The sequence below is a fragment of the Selaginella moellendorffii genome, unplaced genomic scaffold, assembly GCF_000143415.4.
Source record: "Selaginella moellendorffii unplaced genomic scaffold, v1.0 SELMOscaffold_0, whole genome shotgun sequence".
Lineage (NCBI taxonomy): Eukaryota > Viridiplantae > Streptophyta > Lycopodiopsida > Selaginellales > Selaginellaceae > Selaginella > Selaginella moellendorffii.
The window spans coordinates 5,146,181-5,171,211 of NW_003314261.1; the positions used below are offsets into that span (position 1 = coordinate 5,146,181).

The 25,031-nt window shown below is 42.2% G+C and overlaps 6 protein-coding genes and 1 pseudogene across 8 annotated transcripts; 3 read left to right on the forward strand and 4 right to left on the reverse strand.

Moving 5' to 3' along the window:
* The first annotated feature begins 4,799 nt into the window (after window positions 1-4,799).
* LOC9632553 (glutathione S-transferase T1) lies at window positions 4,800-5,912 on the forward strand. Its single transcript, XM_024679894.1, has 4 exons — window positions 4,800-4,849; window positions 5,010-5,089; window positions 5,152-5,357; window positions 5,823-5,912. Exons 1-4 carry the CDS (start codon window positions 4,800-4,802, stop codon window positions 5,910-5,912), a joined length of 426 nt encoding a protein of 141 aa, XP_024535662.1.
* A 925-nt stretch (window positions 5,913-6,837) lies between these two features.
* Window positions 6,838-7,527, reverse strand: LOC9642278. Its single transcript, XM_024676650.1, has 2 exons — window positions 7,413-7,527; window positions 6,838-7,355 (listed from the first exon to the last, which is right to left on the reverse strand). The coding sequence occupies exons 1-2, from the start codon at window positions 7,507-7,509 to the stop codon at window positions 6,907-6,909; spliced, it is 546 nt and encodes a 181-aa protein (XP_024532418.1). The 5' UTR covers window positions 7,510-7,527; the 3' UTR covers window positions 6,838-6,906.
* LOC112340479 (probable plastid-lipid-associated protein 11, chloroplastic) lies at window positions 7,487-8,607 on the reverse strand. Of its 2 annotated transcripts, XM_024676641.1 has the most exons (4): window positions 8,100-8,607; window positions 7,936-8,048; window positions 7,819-7,884; window positions 7,487-7,767 (listed from the first exon to the last, which is right to left on the reverse strand). In XM_024676641.1, exons 1-4 carry the CDS (start codon window positions 8,514-8,516, stop codon window positions 7,674-7,676), a joined length of 690 nt encoding a protein of 229 aa, XP_024532409.1. In that variant the 5' UTR covers window positions 8,517-8,607; the 3' UTR covers window positions 7,487-7,673. The 2 variants fall into 2 exon arrangements, with proteins under 2 accessions (XP_024532409.1, XP_024532402.1); XM_024676634.1 differs by having other exon boundaries at window positions 7,819-8,048.
* Window positions 8,608-10,557: 1,950 nt separating this feature from the next.
* On the reverse strand, window positions 10,558-11,196 carry LOC9642279. Its single transcript, XM_002961149.2, has 2 exons — window positions 11,100-11,196; window positions 10,558-11,042 (listed from the first exon to the last, which is right to left on the reverse strand). The coding sequence occupies exons 1-2, from the start codon at window positions 11,194-11,196 to the stop codon at window positions 10,594-10,596; spliced, it is 546 nt and encodes a 181-aa protein (XP_002961195.1). The 3' UTR covers window positions 10,558-10,593.
* LOC9632554 (probable plastid-lipid-associated protein 11, chloroplastic) lies at window positions 11,174-12,448 on the reverse strand. Of its 2 annotated transcripts, XM_002961150.2 has the most exons (4): window positions 11,787-12,447; window positions 11,623-11,735; window positions 11,506-11,571; window positions 11,174-11,455 (listed from the first exon to the last, which is right to left on the reverse strand). In XM_002961150.2, the coding sequence occupies exons 1-4, from the start codon at window positions 12,201-12,203 to the stop codon at window positions 11,332-11,334; spliced, it is 720 nt and encodes a 239-aa protein (XP_002961196.2). In that variant the 5' UTR covers window positions 12,204-12,447; the 3' UTR covers window positions 11,174-11,331. The 2 variants fall into 2 exon arrangements, with proteins under 2 accessions (XP_002961196.2, XP_024532386.1); XM_024676618.1 differs by having other exon boundaries at window positions 11,506-11,735; window positions 11,787-12,448.
* Window positions 12,449-20,033: 7,585 nt separating this feature from the next.
* Window positions 20,034-21,034, forward strand: LOC9632556 (annotated as a pseudogene).
* Window positions 21,035-24,361: 3,327 nt separating this feature from the next.
* LOC112348033 (uncharacterized CRM domain-containing protein At3g25440, chloroplastic-like) lies at window positions 24,362-24,989 on the forward strand. The gene is made up of 2 exons (XM_024679962.1): window positions 24,362-24,531; window positions 24,600-24,989. Exons 1-2 carry the CDS (start codon window positions 24,370-24,372, stop codon window positions 24,987-24,989), a joined length of 552 nt encoding a protein of 183 aa, XP_024535730.1. The 5' UTR covers window positions 24,362-24,369.
* Window positions 24,990-25,031: the final 42 nt, after the last annotated feature.

Below are 25,031 nucleotides of genomic sequence, written 5' to 3' on the forward strand. Positions count from 1 at the left end.
CAATAACTATCAAAATCTTAATAATAATATACAGTATCATAACTATACATTTAACGTCTCTTCTCAAAGGATAAAAAAAAGAAGTTAGGCTCTCTTGATATCAGAAGGAGGCACTAATAAATTTGTAAATAGTGTATAATTATTTATAATCCTTTTATATGAAACACTTCAACTGTTACATATACACAATTTCTTAAGAATTAGTTTGTTGAATATTATGTCTTTAGAGTGATTTCTTCATACGCTAAATCTTATAAACTTGTAATCCAATTTGTTACAACACTTGATACAATTGGACAAGGAACCTTTTAGACAAACCACACACTATAAAATTGGAAAAACAAACTCAACATTAAATTATTCACTTTGCATTCTATAAATGAACAATGGTAAGAGTTATAGTGCTATTGTTGTTCCTAAGTGTTAAGTGTTATGAAAATTTTGTTTAAACTAATGGAAGATTATATGTCAAATATTAATTTCATGATTTAGCATAGGTAGCTCATAGGAATCGCAAAGGTAAACTTAATTCCATTGGCAATATAAAACTATAACTATATAAGAGTTTCTATGGTAAAGCACCAATGGAACTTTACACCCTCATAACATATGATACTAAAGAAATAATAAATAATTATCCCAATCCAAATGTTAGAAATTCACATACTTTATGATCATCCCCTTGAATGTCCAAATAAACCCATCAAACTATTTGTCTATGGATGATAAACACTTATTAAAACATGGTGTATCCTCAATAAAGATAAAACATAAAATGATTAAACTATGAATATGTAACCATTATTTGAGAAAATCCACTATGCTAAAATACCACCCAATTAAGGAGGAAGTATTTACAACAGTCATAAATATACTAATAAAAGTATTAACTTCTACTTAATGAGTTAAATAGTCAAAAGCAATAATGATAAACTCATTGTCAACAATCAACCACAAAAGAGGCCCCATCAAATCAAATACTACTAACTCAAACAAATGAGAAATTATAATTGACCCCAACCATCCTTCTATAACACAAGGAAGAGTATTAAGAACTTGGCATCAAATGCAATTATGCATATATTAAATAATATTACATTATACATATTGTTAATAAAAAAATCTATACAACTTCTCATTCATACAATGATGTCCCATTTAGAATAGAAGAGTTATGATAAGTATAAAAAAAGCATGAAATAAAGATAAAAAACATCACTAACTGCAAATGGTTATCAGGATCAATCTCCATAAAGTAAAGAATATTATCCTTAAGGCAATATTAAGAATGTAAATGTTAAAATAAGAAATCATTAGTAAGTGATGAAAGATTTTTAAACTCATCATGAAGCCTTTGAATCCACAACTCAACTTTTTAAGCCTCATGAATCTCAGATAAATCTAGTTTTGCACCTTTTGGACACTAAATATCAAACACAATAACTCTTGACAACATAAAATCCTTATCTAAAAAATCTATTGATGTTGTAATAATAGGCTCGCAAGGAACATAAGCAACATCAAAATCATATATCTTAAACTTTATAGCTCACTAAGCAATACATCTAACTAGGTTCTTTTACTTTAATCATACAATGACTATAATATCATCACCCTCCAACAATGTCTATGAACCATCCAAATATACATTAAGCTTATCAACACTCTAAATTATTGTAAGACACTCCTCTTTTATGAGTTAGCTAATAAGATAATGCTAACTATATGCATTCATGCTTTCTTTCATTAACGCACTTCCAAAATTAATATCAAATGTAAAATGAAAAGTTAAATATAATTAAAAAGAGTGTAAACAATAACGAGAGACAATCCATAAAAGTTTAAATAAAAACGGAAAGGGCTTATAAATAAAAGTGTACTTTCTTTTCCAATCAGTGAAAGATCTTGGGATATTTAGGATTAAGTGTCTTTGGGTTTGAATAATACTAAGTTGAGTGACCTCTTAAGAAGTCCAAATTAAGGAGTTTACAAAAAGTTGTCAACACTTCTTTAAAACTCTTAAATGCCCACTTACAGTATTAAAGCTAAATGAAGGATGATGTTGATAACTTCAACAACACTCACAATGATATAATACAATTAGAAAGATGATCAATAAAATAACTAAAATACTACATCTTACCAAAGAAGTGCTGCACATAATTCATACACTTTAGACTTCAAAACAACTATATGTTTGTCAAAATAAATTTCCAAACCCTCACAAGAAATGCAATACCTAAGATAAATTATTTCCCAAACATATACTTTAGTTTCAAACTAGTTTCCTATAGCGAATCTAACACCTTACAAATATCATAGACATACTCCTTTTATGTCCTCTTTGAGTGGATCAAGTTATTATCAATAAAGTCAATAATCACCTTTTACATATCTCAAAAAACCTCATCAATCATCCATTGAAAAGTTACCAAAGTATTGTTTAAATCAAACAGCATCACCAAAAACTCATATAAACCAAATGGTGTATGGAAAGTAGCCTGAGAAACATCCCTTCAGCTATTAACACTTACCAATACCAGATCTTATTTGATGAATTAACAACTTTTCCCAAAACAATTTAAAAAATCAGCAGTGTGAGGAAGAGGGTATATAATTAGGATAATCATATTGTTTAATAAAAAATTAATTGATTTAAAATTAAATACTTTTATTAAGCTTTCTCACAATGAGATTCTTTAGAATTTAAGACAATTATATAACACCCTTCTCCATGTAAACTTTGTATTTGAATTTTCTAAAATGTTACTAAACCTAAGACTCACTACTCAAACCTAAGAATACAAAGATTGATTGAAAAAGTGGGTATATTATTTTTGTTCATATGCTCTTTTTCTTTATATTGAACTATTTTTCAAACCATTTTCTTTTATTGGTTATAATCTGAGAGGTCATCTATTTTAATACTATTCAAACTCAAGAATACTTAACTCAAAGTACCTCAAAACCTTAACTAATTAGAAAAAAGAATGCACTCTCATTTTTAGCCTTTTCCTTTTATATTTGGTTACTTACAATCTAGTACCTCTTTAACATTTATGTGTAAAATCTTGTCCCCCCCCCCCCTCTCTCTCTCTCTCCACTTTTCCCATATTTGTAAAGTGTTGTAACATTTTGGTTTGTGAATCTTGCAATACTGTAAACAACCATTATTCAACTTATGTTTAATGGTTTTAATCAAGATTTTATGAGATATTCCAATAGAGTCGTTAAGTGAGATGAAATGTTGAAACTACATCACTTATAAGGGGAGTCCACTAGTTAGTTTGGTATTTGCATTAAGAACTTGCTAGCATGTGTGGATCTTAACATATGTTAGCCACTCTGTTCTACCATATGTGTGGTTTTATTAAAAAAATTATTCTAAAAAATAAAATTATTATCCACAGCTAGAGAGGACATATAAATGCAACATAAAATAACAAAATTCCTTTTGTTATACATCTCCTCTTTGTTGTCTTAGCATGTGATTCACAACCACAATAGTCACTTGCTGAAGCCAAATGTGAATCCACAATAGCATGTGTGGAAGAACCTCTCAATACACTATCAACACTTTCCTCTAAACAGTGTGTAATGACAATCACATTTATGAATGTAGTGTGTCAAAAATATATATGAACATTCTTGATTTGTGTGTACAGAATAGCATAAAACTAAGGCTGAAACAAAATATACTAAAATAAGCTAAGCCATTTTCTATGTGTACTTCTTTTGTAACGGAATATCTAAATTTTATAAAACTCATATATAGCATCACTTAATTTGCATAATAGTAGTGCTATTCATGTTTATATTATTTATTAATTTAATTGATCAATATGTGATTCAATTAAAAGAGAAGTCAATATGAAGTCAAATCAGTATTCATCACATATTTGTGGCCATAATGGTCATATATTAGAATGATTTGGTGAAAGTTTCAAACTCGCATTGACTAGTGACCTTATTATACTCTACAATGAACTTTCTATATAACCATATATGCATCTTTTTAAATTTATAATAATTATATTGTAAATGTTTATGGTCTAACTTTACTCTTCATACTTTAAAGCGTTAGAGCATCAATTATAGAATTCATCTTAAGCCCAAAATGTGCAAAATTGTGATATAATTATAAACATGTTTATAATTTATAAATACAAGATTAATCTTATTGCATACCAACCATAATATGGTACAATAATTAAGAAGTGTTTAGGAAAGTTTATAAATTATAAACATATTTATAAGTTATAATACAAAATTAGTCTAAATGAATAACAACCATTAGATGGTTAAATATCCTAGAATATTCAAGCATCTTTTAAATATCAGGTTAATGTTTGAGATTCTAAGCATAATGTTGGAGATATGCTCCACCCTAAGAAACAGTTGTTTCTTATCGATTGTGTTTATTTTTCTTGTGTCGTTGCCACCTATGCCCAGGGACAGCGGCCTCACCAAAGAGAGTAGTTCTTATAGGCGAGAGTTAGAAAAAAGGATCACAAGTAAAAATGGAGCAAGGCAAGAAGGATCTCCATCTCTATGTTAACATCATCTCACAGCCATCACGAGCAATTATTATCTTTTGCAAGTAGTTCAATTCTTTTCTTTGCTCCAAAGTTTTCCATGATAAACTTTTGTATGTGCATATAGACTGAACAACATAGAAGCAGAGGTTCATCACCTTGACATTTTGAAGGGAGAGCACAAGACGACTGAGTTTAAAGGTAAGGTACCATCTTTTTTCTTGTTTCATGAGGACTTCTTTCATTTTTCTAGCAATCAATCCCATGGGCCAAGTTCCAGCAATTGTGGAGAATGGATTTAAGCTCTTTGAAAGGTCTCTTAAAACCTACTATTATAGCTTGATCAGACTTACAAGTAAAATTCGCAGCCATGCAATCCTGAAATACCTTGCTGGAACCTGTCCTGGAGTTCCTGATAACTGGTAGGTTTATACTAAAAAGTCCCTAATGAAATCTGCTTTTGTTTTGGATCAGGTATCCATCAGATCCACAGCAGAGAGCTCAGATCGACAGTATTTTAGACTGGCACCATGGAAATCTTCGCCGGGGTGCAAGTAAGTAAATATTTGATTCTATGAATCCGATTAACCATAAGATTTGGACACGCCCTTTGCAGCTGGCTTGTTCATGGCAGAAGTGATATTTCCCATGAATGGTGCTCCAAAAGACACCAAGGCAATTGCAGATGCAGAGAAAACTCTGCAATCTGCTCTCTCAAACATTGAGGACATATGGCTGGATGGAAATACCAACTTTCTGGGAGGTTCACCTCAGCCAAGTGTTGCCGATTTGATCCTTTCCTGTGAGATTATGGAGCTAGAGGTAATTATCTTTACTTCCTTTTCTACCACCTAGCCTTCTTACTTGTTTTGTGTCAGCTCTTGGGGGAGGAGAAGTATTTGTCCTTGTTGGACTCCAAACAAAAGATAAGAAAATGGTTAGGCAATGTGAAGGAGACCCTCTCACCACATTTTACCGATGTCCATGACTCCCTTATTAGAGCATTTCAAAACAAAACATAGGCGAACAGCAATTTGTTTGTCAAAACAATAAAAGGGACAACAATAATCGCCTTTCATGTGATTGTGCTTGGACGATTCTGGTGGAAGAGACTCCAAATCTGTGGGAAAAAACCAAATAAAGCTAATGATGAGTCTTTAGGACCATTCTCCAGCTTAGTGGCGTTAGTCGGAAAAGGGCAAAGACTTAAAACAACATATTTAAGGATATTTGCAATTTTAATTTTAGAAAACTCAGTTAATTAAAGATTTATTTGGTTCTTATTAGAGCAAGGGAAATGCAACTGCCCCGAGCAACAAGAATAATCACACTCTGCAGAAGCTTGATAGTTGTGGTGATGCTCACAATAACAGTTAGATCAACTTTGATGAACTTGATTGGAGTCCACACAAGAATGGCATTGCTCAGATACTTGCAAATGACGCCAATGATAATTGGGCAAGGATCACAATGATCTCAAGGATGATAATCACCGGATAAAGGATGACACATAGGACGAGGTCCTTTAGACTGGCTATAAGTTGAGTGACTATTCGAAGTACTTTGTCAACTACATCCAGTGGGACACCAATGTCTGATGAAGTTCCATTTGTAGGAAGTACCTCCTTTAGAGTCTCATAGTGCCTTGCAAACAAATTTACATGGACAAAGAGTCAAACAAAACTTTAGACCAAGTTATATATACTATACCAGAGAGGTCTCCACTAACATCGCTGTCTAACGCTGAAACATGAACAACACTCACAAGGAGGAGGCAAGCAAATGGGAGAACGAATGCTATGCTTGTTTTTGCCATTTTCTTCAATTTAATTTTCTATTATTTCTTGGATAGTGTGAGTCATCCCTTTAAATACTCGACAAATCACACCAAACTTTTAAGCCACCTGTAAAGTAAATCAGGACTTTTGCAATGAGTATATCTTGAATATTTCATTATATCTCATTGAATTGCTTTTCAAAATAGGAGAATAGCCGAATATACTCGTTCAATTATTGGATTCAAACCAATCGTTCCAGTTATTTGTACGTGACAAGAAAGTGAACTTCAGAATTGTTGACATCACACTACAAAGGGCATGTCCGTCTTTACAAGGGACTAAGTTGCTGTAGCAGCTGCGAGGGGCTAGCTGAAGGCTGGCAGAACTGACTCTATCTATAACTAGCATAAGCATGCGTAGAAGTCAAGAAAATTTGGCATAGTCAATATAGGTCTAAACGGTGGTTTATTTTATGTAAAGCTAAACTTCTCACCATTGGATTTCCTAGTTGAAAAAGAAATGAATTTCCAGTTTAAAAAACACATTTAATTCAAGATTTATTTTATTTTAAACATTGTGCATTTTATCAGAGCTTAATAGAGTAATCCCAGCACTGACTGAAGGATATTAACCAGTGCACTCAGCACAAGGAAAATGCAACTGTTTGGAGTAACAAGGATAATCACACTCTGCAGAAGCTTGATAGTTGTGGTGAGGCTCACAATAACAGTTAGATCTACTTTGATGAACTTGATTGGAGTCCACACAGGAATCGCATTGCCCAGATACTTGCAAATGACTTCAATGATAATTGGGCAAGGAAACCCACCAGGGATGTAAATCACAATGATCTCAAGGATGATAATCACCGGATAAAGGATGACACATAGCAAAGGAACTTTGAGGACGAGGTCCTTTAGACAGGCTATAAGTTGAGTGACTAATTCAAGTACTTTGTCAACTACATCCAGTGGGACACCAATGCCTGATGTTGGTGAAGTTTCATTTGTGGGAAGTATCTCCTTTAGAGACCTCATAGTGCCTTGCCAGAACGATTTAAGAGTTAACAAACAAAACTTTAGACCAAGTTATGGCATACCAGAGAGGTCTCCACTAACATCAGCTGAAACATGAAGAACACTAGCAAGGAGGAGGCATGCAAGTGGGAGAATAAACACAATGTTTGATTTTGCCATTTCTTCGATTTAATCTGCTTAGATAGTGTGAGTTATCAATCTGAGGGACATTCATGCCTTTAAATACTCGACAAATCACACCAAACTTTTAGGCCACCCATAAGCAGGACTTTTGCGATGAGTATATCTGTGATTTTATGTCAAGCTCCAAAAGTCCGCTTCGTCTATCCAATCATATGGCGCCCTCTCAACCACGAGAAAGTCTCCTCGAATATCCTTGGCCAGCCGAATATGCTCGCCCAGATATACGGATTCGAACTTAATAGATCGCTCCAATTATTTGTACTGGTAAAATCTGTAAAAACTTACCAGCCTTTACCGAAGGGAGGGACTGGTAAACTCCAGGTATCACTTCGAAGAAGCGCGCCAGTAAACCTATGGCCAGAAGAACATATCAAAGGAATCACCACTGGAGTATATCTCAACTGGAATTCCACTCTCTTGTCCGAGACAACCTCCATCGTGGAGGCCACCACGAACGCTCCAGAGGGTGGAAATGTGATGACATTGTTTAATCGATTCTCGCCCACATCGATCACCTGCATAGAACAAGAGCCTAGATTTCATTCCTGTGGTCTTTGTTCTTTCACCTGGAGAATGTCGCCAGCGCGAGTGCCAAATAGAGGCGCCTTGTCCACGATGAAGAGCTGCTCCTTCTCGGTCGTCCACAGCATCCTCCACGTCCCTGAGAGGCGCGAATCGGTGGTGATTCCATCCGAGCTCACCGACTCGGCAGCGAGCGCCTCGAAGGCGCGAAGAATCCTGTCTTTTCTCCTCTTGTCCTTCTGGCTTCTCAGCCCTCTCTCATCGTCGGAGATGAGCCCTAGCAGTTCATCCCTCGCGGCGATGGAAGCTCGGCATTGGTGTTTTCTCGATCCGGCAGCAGCAGCGTAGCGAGTGGGAAAGATCGTGGCTGGGGTGGAAATATTTCCTAGTGACACCATAGCCGTGAGGGTTTTTAATTCTATCTCGAAATATTTTAATAGAGAATGAGAGATGATGGCCATGGACCACAAACACTATCAAAGCAAATAAATCTGTGACATGAAATCCGCATAGAGATGAATCCTCTGGTGCCGCAGCGTTTTGCACAACGCCTCTGGCCTGTCCAGTCCTTCCCGTGGCGTGCGCCTGCTTTCATTCCTTCCAATGGCTTTAAGTGTTTTGCATTGTAGGCGGTCTGCATCGCTTTTGAGCTTGTAAATGAGTGAGTGATGACACTGTTTGCCTTCGTGCCTGGGTCATGATCTGTAGCGTAATTAGCCGGTGGTCTGCTTTTGTGACAAAGTCCAGGAGCTCGATATTCCTAACGACTTTGCAGTGTACTCATCGTAATCAGGTGTGCTACAACTGGTGTCCACGTTCTCCTGCTGCCAGCCCGCCCAGATCCATGATGAGTTGCCGTGCCTGGGTATAGCACAATGCTATTGCCAGCGGAACGAAAAGGCTACTTGTCAATCTATCTGGTGCTTGTCTCGTCTAACGCCTTGTTGTGCCTTTGGTGATGCTTTGTAAGGTACTTGAACATTGAAGTCAACCATGGCATTTTGCCTCTATTTAAATAGCCTAGCTGTCCTGCAAGCATTGTGAATAGTGGGTGGAAAGGAGCAACACCGGCCGTAGTTTTTGCAGCTGCGGGTTTTGGGGCTGCAGGATCAGCACTGGGTCGGCAGCGGTGAGTCTGATGAGTCTTTAGGGAGGTGCTGTTCCTGCAGGAATTCTGTGCCGCATTCTCCAATCTACAGGAGCTGCAGGTCTTTCCGCTAAGGCTTCAACCATAGCATTGGTTGTGGGTGGCAGCATTGCTGCCACTTATCATGCGATTGACAGTTGGCAAAGGAACTTTGAGGACGAGGTCCTTTTCAACTGATTCTCTTGGCTCCCGTCCCAATGTGTGTTGTGGTGGCAAGTAGAGAATGTGATGTTGTAGCAAAAGTAGAGCCACAAGCCAAGCCAAAGGACCTTGTCTTCAAAGTTCCTTTGCGAAGTGTCATCTTTTATCTTAAATTTAAGTGTAAATTTGATCCTCATCTAAAAGAAATAAAATGGATTAGTGATGTCATGATGATGTGAAAAATACCATTGTGTTCAAGGCAATCTTTACATTCTGTATATATGCCAAATAAGCAAATCTAGACACTTTTCATAAATCATAATTAACAACCAAGAAAAAAAAAAAACATACTCCTGTAAAAACAAAAAGAAATGGAGATGTCAACACTTTCTTTGATAGGAAACTATACTTTGAGATCCTTTGACAAGGTCCTTTAGACTGGCTATAACTTGAGTGACTATTTCAAGTACTTTGTCAATTACATCCAGTGGGACACCAATGTTTGATGAAGTTCCATTTGTAGGAAGTACCTCCTCTAGAGATCTCATAGTGCCTTGCAAACAAATTTACATGGACAAAGAGTCAAACAAAACTTTAGACCAAGTTATATATACTATACCAAAGAGGTCTCCACTAACATCACTGTCTAACACTGAAACATGAACAACACTCGCAAGGAGGAGGCAAGCAAGTGGGAGAACGAATGCTATGCTTGATTTTGCCATTTTCTTCAATTTAATTTTCTAACATTTCTTGGATAGTGTGAGTCATCCCTTTAAATACTCGACAAATCACACCAAACTTTTAAGCCACCTGTAACGTAAATCAGGACTTTTGCAATGAGTATATCTTGAATATTTCATTATATCTCATTGAATCGCTTTTCAAAATAGGAGAACAGCCGAATATACTCGTCCAGTTATTGGATTCAAACCAATCGTTCCAGTTATTTGTACGTGACAAGAAAGTGAACTTCAGAATTGTTGACATCACACTACAAAGGGCATGTCCGTCTTTACAAGGGGACTAAGTTGCTGTAGCAGCTGCGAGGGGCTAGCTGAAGGCTGGCAGAACTGAATCTATCTATAGCTAGCATAAGCATGTGTAGAAGTCAAGAAAAATTTGGCATTGTCAATATAGGTCTAAATGGTGGTTTGTAAAGCTAAACTTCTCACCAGTTGAAAAAGAAATGAATTTCCAGTTTAAAAAACACATTTAATTCAAGATTTATTTTATTTTAAACATAGAGCTTAATAGAGTAATCCCAGCACCGACTGAAGGATATTAACCAGTGCACTCAGCACAAGGAAAATGCAACTGTTTGGAGTAACAAGGATAATCACACTCTGCAGAAGCTTGATAGTTGTGGTGAGGCTCACAATAACAGTTAGATCAACTTTGATGAACTTGATTGGAGTCCACACAGGAATGGCATTGCCCAGATACTTGCAAATGACTTCAATGATAATTGGGCAAGGAAAGCCACCAGGGATGTAGATCACAATGATCTCAAGGATGATAATCACTGGATAAAGAATGACACATAGCAAAGGAACTTTGAGGACGAGGTCCTTTAGACTGGCTATAAGTTGAGTGACTAATTCAAGTACTTTGTCAACTACATCCAGTGGGACACCAAAGTCTGGTGCTGATGAAGGTTCATCTGTGGGAAGTACCTCCTTTAGAGACCTTATAGTGCCTTGTCAGAACGATTTAAGAGTTAACAAACAAAACTTTAGACCAAGTTATGGCATACCAGAGAGGTCTCCACTAACATCAGCTGAAACATGAAGAACACTAGCAAGGAGGAGGCATGCAAGTGGGAGAATAAACACAATGTTTGATTTTGCCATTTCTTCGATTTAATCTACTTAGATAGTGTGAGTTATCAATCTGAGGGACATTCATGCCTTTAAATACTCGACAAATCACACCAAACTTTTAGGCCACCCATAAGCAGGACTTTTGCGACGAGTATATCTGTGATTTTATGTCAAGCTCCAAAAGTCCGCTTCGTCTATCCAATCATATGGCGCCCTCTCAACCACGAGAAAGTCTCCTCGAATATCCTTGGCCAGCCGAATATGCTCGTCCAGATATACGGATTCGAACCTAATAGATCGCTCCAATTATTTGTACTGGTAAAATCTGTAAAAACTTACCAGCCTTTACCCAAGGGAGGGACTGGTAAACTCCAGGTATCACTTCGAAGAAGCGCGCCAGTAAACCTATGGCCAGAAGAACATATCAAAGGAATCACCACTGGAGTATATCTCAACTGGAATTCCACTCTCTTGTCCGAGACAACCTCCATCGTGGAGGCCACCACGAACGCTCCAGAGGGTGGAAATGTGATGACATTGTTTAATCGATTCTCGCCCACATCGATCACCTGCATAGAACAAGAGCCTAGATTTCATTCCTGTGGTCTTTGTTCTTTCACCTGGAGAATGTCGCCAGCGCGAGTGCCAAATAGAGGCGCCTTGTCCACGATGAAGAGCTGCTCCTTCTCGGTCGTCCACAGCATCCTCCACGTCCCTGAGAGGCGCGAATCGGTGGTGATTCCATCCGAGCTCGCCGACTCGGCAGCGAGCGCCTCGAATGCGCGAAGAATCCTCTCTTTTCTCCTCTTGTCCTTCTGGCTTCTCAGCCCTCTCTCATCGTCGGAGATGAGCCCTAGCAGTTCATCCCTCGCGGCGATGGAAGCTCGGCATTGGTGTTTTCTCGATCCGGCAGCAGCAGCGTAGCGAGTGGGAAAGATCGTGGCTGGGGTGGAAATATTTCCTAGTGACACCATAGCCGTGAGGGTTTTTAATTCTATCTCGAAATATTTTAATAGAGAATGAGAGATGATGGCCATGGACCACAAACACTATCAAAGCAAATAAATCTGTGACATGAAATCCGCATAGAGATGAATCCTCTGGTGCCGCAGCGTTTTGCACAACGCCTCTGGCCTGTCCAGTCCTTCCCGTGGCGTGCGCCTGCTTTCATTCCTTCCAATGGCTTCAAGTGTTTTGCATTGTAGGCGGTCTGCATCGCTTTTGAGCTTGTAAATGAGTGAGTGGTGACACTGTTCGCCTTCGTGCCTGGGTCATGATCTGTAGCGCAATTAGCCGGTGGTCTGTGGGAGTGAACAAGACCACGTCAGCACATAGCTGATCCAGAGGCTGCCACGGATAGCCACGATAAACCCATCCGTTTCATAATACAACATGGTATCGGAGCAGCGAACGATCTAATGGCAAGAGGACAGTGGCAGAGGAAGAATCAAAGGGGACAGGAACCCTTGGCTCAGGCAGGAGCGAAAGCGCCAACAAGCTCTTTGCCCAGCCTGCCGGAAGGTGTGCCCTTGTACGTCGTCCTTTCTAAATTCTCTGTTTAATCTATTCTTAGATTAATAGATAGAATGTAACGCAGCAGGAAATTCTGGGGGAAAAACTTCTCCAAAAGTTCACGGGACAGAAATTCTCCACTTGGAAAACAAAAGTACACCTTATGCTTTTGGCCAAGGATTCCTGTGGGTTAGGTCTTGGGGATGAATTCGTTCATCTCCATGATCTTAACAACACAGCCCACCAGAACTGTTCCTTACACAAATCTTCGCTGCAAAAGCTGCCAATGCTAAGGTGGTGCTAACACAAAGGTTCTTCACGATGAGAATGCAACCTGATGACACCATGAAAGTTTAAAGCGATGATCACTGAGCTGAAGGATGCTGAAGCAGCAATCACCATTGATCAAGCTAAGGCAATTCCTTCTCAGCTCTGTCTCCCCTGATCTCCAACCTTTCGCATCGATGCTCTCGGCTGTGTCTGGATGGAAGGACTTGGACTCGCTCTACTCGGACCTGATCGAGCAAGAACGCAAGCAGAACGAGCGGAGGCCCTCTCAGGCTGCTCGGGTGGAGCAGGCCTTGATCATGGGAAAGCAATCGGATGGGAAGAAACGAGATGGCCCTGTTCGAGGACAAAAAGGCCCTTCTCCCAGCCCTGGATTTGCAACCAATAAAAAACGCAAGGGCCCATGTAACTACTGCGGCAAAGCTGACCACGTGGAGCGTGAATGCTGGATCAAGAAAGCCGCAGAGAAAGCTCGCGCTGAAAGAAGCTCTTCTTTTATGCCAACCTGACATGATGACGCTCACTTCATCTTCATCCACTGTGTCCAAAGTCGAAGTGTTCTGGATGGAATTTGGAGCCTTGATGCACCTCAAGTACCAGCCATTGGAGCAGGAGAAGCAAGTTTTTGTAGGAGACAAACGCCCCTTAACGGTGGAAGGCACGGTCATCATAAAGTTGGAGAGTGGAGCTGAGAAGCTTGTGAACCAGGTCTACTACGTACCTGTTCTCAGTTGGTGTAGCAGCAGATCAAGGCTTCTCAACACAGACAGATGCACCATCTTTGACGATACTGGCCATCCAATAGCTTCTGGTAGACTCTCTACAAGCTTTACCCTTTTTTAATGAAAGGCACTACTTATGTCCATAAACGTCAAGAAAATGTTTGAAAAAAAGTGTTATTCACGAGGCACTCAACACAGCAGTGTATATCCGGAACTGGCTGCCAACTTCCACAGGACACGTGGGACAGGGACATTAGGGCATCATTAGAAGCTGGATCCCAAGAGCGAGAAATGCATAGATAAAAGCCTATAACTGCTAGCACAGGAAATTAGATGTGGTGTTTAATGAAGCTCATCTTGATCGAGATACCCTGAGACTCCCTCCTGTTTCTCCAACACCTCTGGTGGATCTTTCTGAGATTTTGGCATCTCCACCCAGACAATCCAGCCGATGCAGAGCCAGGAGGAGTTGCTGAAGGAGCGCCCAGAGGAGGCGATCTGGGAGGAGGAGTTGCTGAAGGAGCGCCCAGAGGAGGCGATCTGGGAGGAGGAGCTGCTCACGGTACTTCTCTTCCTTGACAACTCCACAGGCCACAGCGGCTGCATCCTCAAGCACCACCGACCTGGAACGGCCAGATCTTTCCAGGCTCGTGGCTGACCTGTTCGTTGGCGACGAGTTATATCAAGATGCCACCACTCCTCCGCATTCCCAAGCTACCACCTCCTCCAGCCGGTGACACGCTCGGGTCGTGTCGTGAAACCATCTCTTAAGGCCAAGGAGGCGATGCCTACAGGAAAGCATGCCTACTTCTGGGCTATGAAGGCTCCATCAGTCCCTAGGCGGCTCTACACGAACCAGAAGCTGAGCACTGGCAGGCAGCCAGCAGGAGGAGTATGATTCTGTCCAGAAAAACAACACTTGGTCGCTCGCAGAAAGCTCGTCTCATCCAAGTGGTTGTTTAAGAAAAAATACAACGCCGATGGAAGCATTGAGCGCTACAAGGTGAGATTTGTGGCATGCGGATTTTCTCAGGTTCATGGGCTGGACTACACGGAGACTTACAGCCTTGTGGTGAAACTCACAACCATTCGTATCTTAGCTGCAGAATTGGACCTCGAGCTTCAACTTGACGTTTGTACTGCATTCCTTAACAGCGACATCGATGGAGAGGTGTATGTGGCTCAGCCTCCTGGTTTTATCCAGCCTGGAGAAGAACACCTCGTTGCAAGTTTAACAAAGCTCTCTACGGACTCAAGCAGTTGCCACGCCAATGGTACACGAAAATTTGAAAGACCTTGGTGAGTTGCATTTCTGCCTCAGTATCCAGGTGACGCACAACAGGGAGCGAGGCACTCTGGAGCTAAGCCAGGCAAAATATGTTTCCAACGTGCTCCAGAGGTATGGCCTTGCTCATGGATGCAGGCACGAAATTATCTGCTGAGACTGGAGAGTACCTTGATCAATCTCCCAAGGAGGAGAAAGCATCTAGAGCAGTCTATCGCTCTATGGTCGGCAGCCTGATCTACCTGGTAATCTCCACTTGGCCTGATCTTGTGTATGCTGTGGGAACAGTGGCGAAGTACCTGGACCATCCTTCCACAGCACATTGGCAGGCGTTGAAACGTATTATGAGGTACGTGGTAGGGACTAACCAGCTAACTTTGAACGAAGGCTCTTGGGCTGACTTTAGACGTTGGCCTTGAGGAGGAGTGTGGGAGTGAACGAGACCACGTCAGCACACAGCCACGTGAGTGATCCAGATGCCGCCACGGATCGTCACAATAAACCCATACAGTTTACCATGTATCAACAATAACACAACACCGTTTCATAATACAACATGGTCTGCTTTTGTCACAAAGTCCAAGAGCTCGATATTCCTGACGACTTTACAGGTGTACTCGTCATAATCAGGTGTGCTACAACTGATGTCCACGTTCTCCTGCTGCCTGCCCGCTCAGGTCCGTGATGAGTTGCCATGCCTGGGTATAGTGCAATGCTGTTGCACGTGGAACAAAAAGGCTACCTGTCAATCTATTTGATGCTCGTCTCGTCTAACTCTGAACACTGAAGTCAACCATGGCATTTTCAGGTAAAATGCACAATTCAGCACCCTCTTTTATTTAGGGTGGGCCCATTTGCTTATTTGGATTTGCATTGATTACTATAAATTAAAGATTGTTTATTATTAATTCTCTCAATAAGAACAGAAAAGGTAAGAATACTATCTTGACCATGATTTATATATTCCAATCTAGATATATACAAAAGAGAATGATAAAAATAAGAAAGAAAATATAAGAAGGAACATGAGAAAAAACCTAAACCAAGTGTAGGTTATATACTTATAAATTATACAAAATTATAGTCGTTAACATACTTGTTAACAACATCTACTAATTAAATTTTAACGTTACTAATTTAACTTTAGTTGTTAAACATTTAGGGATGAGGCGTGACACAAGGGAGCGAGGAGTGAGCGTGGCAAGGGGGTAGCCAAGTAAGAGAGGGGGGTTATGCATTTCTCCCCTGGGTCAGCAAGTCTAATGAGTCTTTACAGAGGTGCTGTTTGTATTACTGTTCCAAAGTAGCTGTTTGCAGCAGCTTAATTCTCCAAAGCAGTACCCTCTTTTGAATAGTCAATCTTTTGCACTTCTCACACTGCCTCGTCCATTTAGACCATTTTAGTTCTGGAATGGCTGTCCTGGTTTCCTATACCCAGAGCAGACTGATTCTAGTACGCTGGCAGTTTTGGTGACCAAAACCATTTCCTTGTTTCTGCCGAATGCAAAGGCCACCTGGCAGCGGGATTGGCCGAGTCCCTGACGATCTGGACGAGGACTGCGGTGCAGAACTTTTGGCTCCAAGAGCAGGCCGAACTACACCTCCTGGAGAGAGCGTCACTCCAAGAAGATCAGCCAACTCTCCAATTCTGTGTAAATACAGTAAAGAAATATGCAACTTCAAACTTTTACTCCTATTTCCCAAAGAACGAACTCGACATATGAGAGCATCATGGGTGGCCACCTTTGATGGCAGACTTGGTTCGGGCTACATCCATTGTACAATTCCTAAAATTCTGCTTGGTCTGGTGGGAACATGATGTGAATATAATTAAATTTCATGTAAAACTTCATCAGAGCACCGACTTAAAGATATTTACCAGTGCACCCAGCACAAGGAAAATGCAACTGCCAAAGATAATCACGCCCTGCAGAAGATTAATAATTCCTGAAGCTCACGAGATCAACTTTGATGAACTTAATTGGTGTCTATATTGGTGTTAAGTGACACCAATTAAGTGACACTTACTTGATGTCACTTAATTGGTGTCTTAATTGGTGTCACAATAATCTCAAGGATGATAATCACCAGATAAAGGATTGACACTTAGCAAAGGAACTTTGAGGACGAGGTCTGAGTCTCTTGGCTTTCACTAGAACCCGTCCCAATGCACGTTCTGGTGGTGAGTAGAGAATGTGATGTTATGGTAGCAAAAATAGAGCCACAAGCCAAGCCAAAGGACCTTGTCTTCAAAGTTCCTTTGCTAAGTGTCATCTTTTATCCTAAATTTAAGCATAAATATGATCCTCATTTAATGAGATTAGTGATGTCATGATGTGATGGGAAAATATACTTTGAGATGTTTTCAAAAATGGCTCTGCTTAAGCATGCCCAAATCTGAGAATCACACTCTTAAACTTACATAGTAGTTATTCTGATTCAGTTTCATTCTTACCTTCATAACCCATGTGGAAACCCTTTGCCCAGCCTATGACCCAAGAATCAGATGCTAAGACTTTCAGTGACCATTCTGTCAACTAGATCCAGTCTGATGCTGATGAAGTTTCATTTGTAGGTAGTACCTCCTGTAGAGTGCCTTGCAAGAAGATTTAAAAGTAATTAACAACAAAACTTTAGACAGCAAGTTTGCCATACCAAAGATGTCTCCACCATGGCTGACACATGAAAAAAACTCGCAAGGAGGAGGCATGCAAGTGAAAGAATGAACATCATACTTGATTTTGCCATTTTCTTCGATTTAATCATCTAACGTTGCTTAGTTATCAATCTGAGGCACAACATGTGAACAAAGGAGCAAAGGGCTGCTCAAGCTTGAGAGTGAGTGAAGGGAGAGTAGGTAGATAACATCACCCCTTATGTGCCCCAAAATACTCTACAAATTCTACCAAACTTTTAGGCCACCCACAAGTTTATCTTTTATCTACTTAAATTTATACAAGAGAGTCCAACAAGAGAGTCTTCAATCCACATCGGCAGAGTGGTCTGAAAAATCTATGAGACTGAATCTTTCAGCTCAGAAATGCCGTGTGCCTGCTGGCACCCCCTCGGGTTTCAAGGAGATGACCGGATCTTCTCAACACAAAGTGTTGTTCACCATCAGCACGAGGTGTTTTCTTTCGTTCAAAGAGGCGAACCAGATGCTGTTGGCGATTGCTGCTGTTTCGGCTGGAGAGCCAGTCATAGATTCTGCGGGCATCGAGCTGTCGGTTTCGGGGTGGCGGGTATCAGTGCCGGGTCAGCAGCGGCGAGACTGATGAGTCTCTACGGTGGTCCATTCTCCAGTCTCTCCCGGCCACTAACACAGCATCTGTTTTGGGTAGCGGCATTGTGCCGCTTGCGTCACCTGATCATGCCTAGTAGTATATTAGTCTGTTCAATAAATACTACTTGGTCGCAGCTTTCACCTTGGGTTCTGAACGGCTGTCCTAGTGAGCGAACTGATTCAAGTGAGAGTGTGCTGGCCTTCTTGGCGACATTGCCACCAAGTCCAAGGCACATGCCAAGTCCATGAATCTTAGCTTTAGTATGAAATCTGACGAGCTCGATCTGGATGACGACTTTGTTGCAATGCATGTCCAGCTGAGGATGCCATTTTGGATACCACAAGATTTTCATAGCCTTTTTAATTAGAGAAACGATCAAGCACAATCTAGATTCTGTCCTCCGAACTCCAAAATCCGCAAAGGGTTTCTGTCCAAGGACGAATCTCGAGCATTGAGAATGCGGGGGATGGTGGGCGATCTGACATCATGTTTAAAATTAGTAGAGTTTTATTTTATTTTAATCTTTATCGGCTAAATAGAGTAATGCAAGCACGGACTTAAGGATATTAACCAGTGCATTCAGCACAAGGAAAATGCAACTGTTTGGAGTAACAAGAATAATCACACTCTGCAGAAGCTTGATAGTTGTGGTGAGACCCAAGATAACAGTTATATCAACTTTGATGAACTTGATTGGAGTCCATACAGGAATGGCATTGCCCAGATACTTGCAGATGATGCCAATGATAATTGGGCAAGGGAAGCCACCAGGGATGTAGATCACAATGATCTCAAGGATGATAATCACGGGATAAAGGATGACACATAGGAAAGGAACTTTGAGGACGAGGTCCTTTAGACTGGCTATAACTTGAGTGACTATTGCAAATACTTTGTCAACTACATCCAGTGGGACACCAATGTCTGATGCTGATGAAGTTTCATTTGTGGAAAGTACCTCATAGTGCCCTGCAAACAAATTTACATGGACAAAGAGTCAAACAAACTTTAGACCAAGTTATATATCCTATACCAGAGAGGTCTCCACTAACATCACTGTCTAACGCTGAAACATGAACAACACTTGCAAGGAGGAGGCAAGAAAATGGGAGAACGAATGCTATGCTTGATTTGCCATTTTCTTCATTTAATTTTCTAGTGTTGCTTGGATAGTGTGAGTTATTAAGCTGAGGGGCGTCCATGCCTTTAAATACTGGACGAATCACACCAAACTAAAGCAAATCAGGACTTTTGCAACAGAGTATATCTTGAATATTTCATTTTATCTCATGTAATCTCAATTTTTGCGTCACACATACGACGACTTTTGCATTGCTCGACCACCACCATAGTTTACTTTTGCTTCCGCTTCTTTCTCTCAGTGTTCTTGCATTGTTTTTGGTTTGTTTGCGTAGAAAGTGGTCTCTGTCCCGGTGCGTTGATGTTGTGCCTGGATTCCTTACCTCGATACATTCGTTCCTTATGAGCGAAACTGTAGAGTGGTGCATAAAAGGCGATTCATTCCTTGTCTCCTGGAGTGCTTTCAGAGTATAATTTAAGCGGGCTCGAGAGTGGCCAGGCTGTCATGGAATTGATATGTTTGGTGTGGTTGAGCCAGGAGGATGAGCTTGCTCTCTCTGAGCGTGTGAACTCGTTATTTTGGTGGTACTTTATATTCCCAAGCTCTTGTCTCCTCACGCCCGATTTGTTGTATGAGTTTGTTGTGTGCGATCCCTTTCGTGGTTTGTTCTCTAACGAGCTTTGCGTGTGTTTGGCGTCTACAGGTGAAGAGGAAAATCGATCTGGTTTACGGAGGCGGCAACGTCGGACTGATGGGACTTATAGCGGAAGCGGTTTACGAAGGTGGCTGTCGCGTTACTGGGTACGTAGTGCTTTTTGTTGTGTTTTTTAACGTTCTTTTCGCCCCTCTGACCCTTTGGCTGTCTTCGTCGCAGAGTAATCCCAAAAGCGTTGACGCCTCACGACAGGTTTACCATTTATTTCCATGTGGCTGGCTCGTCGGGACGGGCACTCATTCCCCAAAGCTCGTTTCATTTCCTTTCTAGATTTCAGGCAAGACAGTCGGAGAGGTGAAAGTCGTATCCGACATGCACCAGAGGAAAGCCGAGATGGCACGGCAGGTGGAGGCCTTTATCGCACTTCCAGGTATAGTTTTCTCGCGCTTTCTAGCCTGTGGAAAGTGTTGACACATTCTTCGTTGTTGCCAGGCGGATATGGTACGCTAGAGGAGCTGCTGGAAATGATAACGTGGTCCCAGTTAGGCATTCATGATAAGCCTGTAAGAGATCTCGCACTTTCTCACATGGAAAGTCTGATGTTTGTTCGTTTCTCTTTTCTCTTAATCAGGTCGGCCTGCTAAACGTTGCAATCTGCTGCTCGCCCTGTTTGACAAGGGCACGGAGAAAGGATTCATCAAGCCTTCGTCCAGGCAAATTGTGATTTCCGCATCGACTGCGGGCGAGCTCCTTGATAGACTAGAGGTAAGTTTTCCTCGGTTGTGTACAAGTTTCCTCGTGATCTTTTGTTTGTTTGGCAGGCTTATGTTCCAAACCACGTCTCGGTTGCTCCAAAAGAGACGTGGGAGATAGAACAATTGGGGTACTCGGCAGCATCGGCACCCCCAAGCCATACGCTGTGAGAAAATGTTTAAACCAATTCTTTTCTTTTTCAAGATGACTATGTGTTGACGCTTTGTAAACCCTGTGTTGACCCTTGAAAGGCTCAAGGCTTAACTAAACCAAAGTTTATTTCATGTAGAAGAGAGAAGCAATATTTTTCAAGTGATCAACCCTGGGAAGACTGGCCAGCCCAGGGACCTGAGGGATAGTCTTGTAAAGTCGATCCCGGGTTCGAACCCACCCGAAGAAGAGGGACCCTCAAATAAAACAAACTGATCACTCCTTTTATTTTCCCAAGCATGTTGGGGCACGGATTCGAACGCACGACTCCTTCGTACTTCACCAATTCCTGTAGCGGTGTCGCATTGTACATGGTTTGGAAGAGCTTTTGGATTGTCAGTCTAAGAAACTTGCGCCAATTCCTGTAGCGGTGTCGCATTGTACATGGTTTGGAAGAGCTTTTGGATTGTCAGTCTAAGAAACTTGCGGCAGATTTTGTTTCAAAGACAAGGGTTGGACACAAAATTGGGACACGAGAGTTGCAGACACGTACGCTATCATCACTAAGTTTCATGGATGTTGCTAATGCAAGGTTGAGAAATTCATGCCGGATCTGGTGTGGCATGAACCGCTGTTCGAAACACATCTGCATACACTAGGGCGATGTGCTCAGTCACAAACTCAGACCCCTCCTCCCCGTTGCCAACAATGAAACTCGAATCAAACTTAGCCATGTCCTCTATCGTCTGGCATGCCCGTTGCAGCGGCCTTCGCATCGCCAGTGCGTACTCAAGCGAGAACCTGATCCGCGCCATCTCACCCGATGACAGGAAAGTCTCAATCGCCGCCAACCAGTCCTCCTCGTCCTCCAGGCATGCTACTACCTCTTCCGGACTAAGCTTCCTTTCCGGACCACGGCGGTGTAACCACGAACTTGGTAGTTCGCGGGCCACGGGCTTGCCGAGTGCATAGCTCCGGCAGCTGCTGTCCAAGACGGCCAACGAAAACGGGTGCCTCCCTGTGTAATGCTCCACAAGCATTGAGCGCTCCGGGAATCGCGAGCAAAGGAGCCCGAGAACGCTCAGCTTGTCTCGGAAAGCAGTCAGCTCCTCCTGGCAACCAAAACTTTTGAAATCAAAACACAAACATCCACAAGGTAGAACAGCTCACCCCGTAGAAACCATCCTCCAGGAGCAAGAGTTCGCACGGACTATACCGCAGCTGCAAGTACTCCTGCGTCATTCCAACCCCACGAGACAGCCCCAAGACAGTCACTGCTGCAAGTGAGAACAAAGCAAACAAATCGCTGTGGAACTTCTTCCGCAGCTCCTTGGCGGGTACTGGCACTGGCATTTCCTCTCCAACAGCGTCAAGCATCTCCCACTGATCGACGACAAAGTAAAACTCGTCACCCGCGGCTGCTACTCGATCGCGGAAGAACTTGGCGATGTCTTGCATAGAACCCAAGCGATCTATCTCATCCAGCAGCTCGGCCTCCTTGCAAAACGTGAACCTCAGCGCGTTCTTCACGCACCCTGCCAAGTCCTGCTTAGCGATAGCAATCGCGAGGTCCCAGAGGCAAACAATCCTGCTATTAGTCCCCGCGGCATCGTGAATCCACCCGCAAGCCAAAGCCCTGAGCAAGCAACTCTTGCCGATTCCACACGGCCCAACGACTAGCAGCGTTTTTGTCTCTTTGGCTGCTTCCACCAGGCTCTCAAGATCACGGCGACCTACAAACTGGAGATCTCCTCCGGGCATCGACGGCGCCTTGCCAATTCCCGGATATGGAATCACCGTGATCTCACCGGCAGTGCACAGCTTACTCTTGTCGATTGCGGCGATGGCCTCGTGCGCCTTGACTGCCTTGGCCAGATCGTATTCCCCGCCATCGCTCCCACACACGCACCGCAACCTCTTGACTGGGCGTCGCTGCATCCTCGCCTAAACCCTAAGATTTGTTGCGATCGAGGCCGTCCAATGCTCGTTCGCGCCCATTTTACTTCCAGTTAAAACGAAAGGATTCTTTGTATGGAGATTTGTTTGACACCATGGACCAGACGATTTAAGGGCATTCTCGATCCAGATCGATCCATGTCGCAAATGGCCCCTCTCAACAAGATTGCAATCTTTGCCTGCGTTTTGATTCTTCTTGCAAATCCATCTCTTGCTCTAGCAATTACAAGTGCCGACAACATGGAATGTGCCTCGCAACTTGAGAGATTGGAAACCTTTCCCAGGACAATAAACCACAAGATTGGATGCCGCAATTACGTTTAGGAGAATAGGATTTCTCTGTGCTCGTTAGTGATCAGTGGATCAAGAGGCAACGCTGTCACAAGCCTTGCAAATGTCTTCAAAGTCTGTAACATTCAATGCGTATAGTTGTGATGAACGAAAAATATTTTAGAGATAAATTGGCAATGGTGCACACCAACGATAGAAATTCCATTTAAGTCCATGTACAAAAATCCTGTCGATGCCGATTTCATGTATGTTTTTTCAGATTTTCAGTTTTCAGAGCTCCTCCCTTCATCAATGTGAATGCCATAAACCGCAGAAGGTGGAATTCTGCACCTAGAAGCACTCCTTACGCTTGAGTGATATGTCTGAGCAAATGATGTAAAGTAAATTTTGACCGAGAATCTCTCTATGTTCTTGAAAATGATCCAAGAAGTCTAAAGGTTGTTTCATTTACTTTAAATGTAATAAGCATCAGTAGTCCAACGGTTAGGATAATTGCCTTCCAAGCAATAGACCCGCCGGCTGATGCATTTTTAAAGTGTCGGGTCTAGGGTTTATGTGCTCCTTTTCCCTGATATGGCGATCGGCGCATTGCCGCCACTGGAGCACAGCCTGTTGCCGCGTAGGAAGAATGCCGGGAATGTGGAGGCCCGATGGAGTGGAAATTATCGCAGGGTTCTGTCTGGAGCGAGGCAGACGAATCTAGCGACTGAGCAGCAACGCCAGGATGAGAATCCGGACCACGATCAGCAGCTGTCTATCAAGAAGAGGAATCTCGTCAAGGAGCTCGTCAAGCAGCAAATCCGAGAGGAGATTCGCAAGAGAAGGGAGGAGGACAAGAACCGTGCTCCCAAGACCGAGAAGGAGTTTCTCGAAGTAAAGATCCGAAGGTTACGTCTTAGAAGTTCTTATTTTCCAAGGAGCACTCTTCTTATTTGCTTTTATTTATGTATTTTCTTTCGATCGTTTCTTCCAGGCTTTGTACACGATCGATCTCAACAGGACGGAGATCCGGCGAAAGCATTCGTCCCATCTTACCGAAGGAAACCATTGCTTGCGAGAAACGGAGCCTCTGAGTGAAAGAGAGGCGGCGCACTACGCAAGGATTGGAAACAAAAACCAGAAGTTTGCGTCCGTCGGTAAGCGTGGGATCTACGGAGGTGTGATTCACAACATCCACACCAACTGGAAGTTCCATGAGACGGTGAGGATCACCCCGCCACAACAGCATGGAGGAGACGCGGAGAATCGGTGCCGAGCTAGCGAGATTGAGTGGAGGCATCGTGCTCGATGTCCTTGAGGACAGGACGGTGATTATGTTTCGTGGTAAGAACTACCAGACACCAGAGGAGCTCTATCCTCCAACTTTGGAAGCTGTCGACAGGAGAAATGTAAATTTGCTGCTCTTTTCTTTTTCCTCTTGTTCTTCTTTGACGAGTTTGCTGTTTTGTTTTTCCAGGCCGATTCTAGGCACCACATCCAACGGGCTTTGGATTCACAAGTTTACAGGCTGGGGCAATACATTTCCAGGTACCACTTTCTCAAAGAAGACAGAGAGCCCGCTCAAGCCACGCAGCCGATGATAGTCTTACCAGGGGCTGGCAACGAAGACAGAGAAGAAGGTTTAGATCAAGGTTGTCAAGTAGAAGGCGAGAATGATGATAAAGATCAGGCTAGAGCAGCAGCAGCGGATGTTATAGCTGCACAGGCGAGCCTCGAGCGAGTGGAAAAAAAGATGGCGTCCAGATTTGCGAGAGAACTTGGCCGCCACAAGACCAAGATTGGGAAGGAGAGGAGACGAGCGAGAAAGAACTTGTTTGATTACAAGATTCGCAGGTGTGGGGGATAAAAGCGTACCTCCGTGGCCTGGGAGTACCATATCCACACTCCT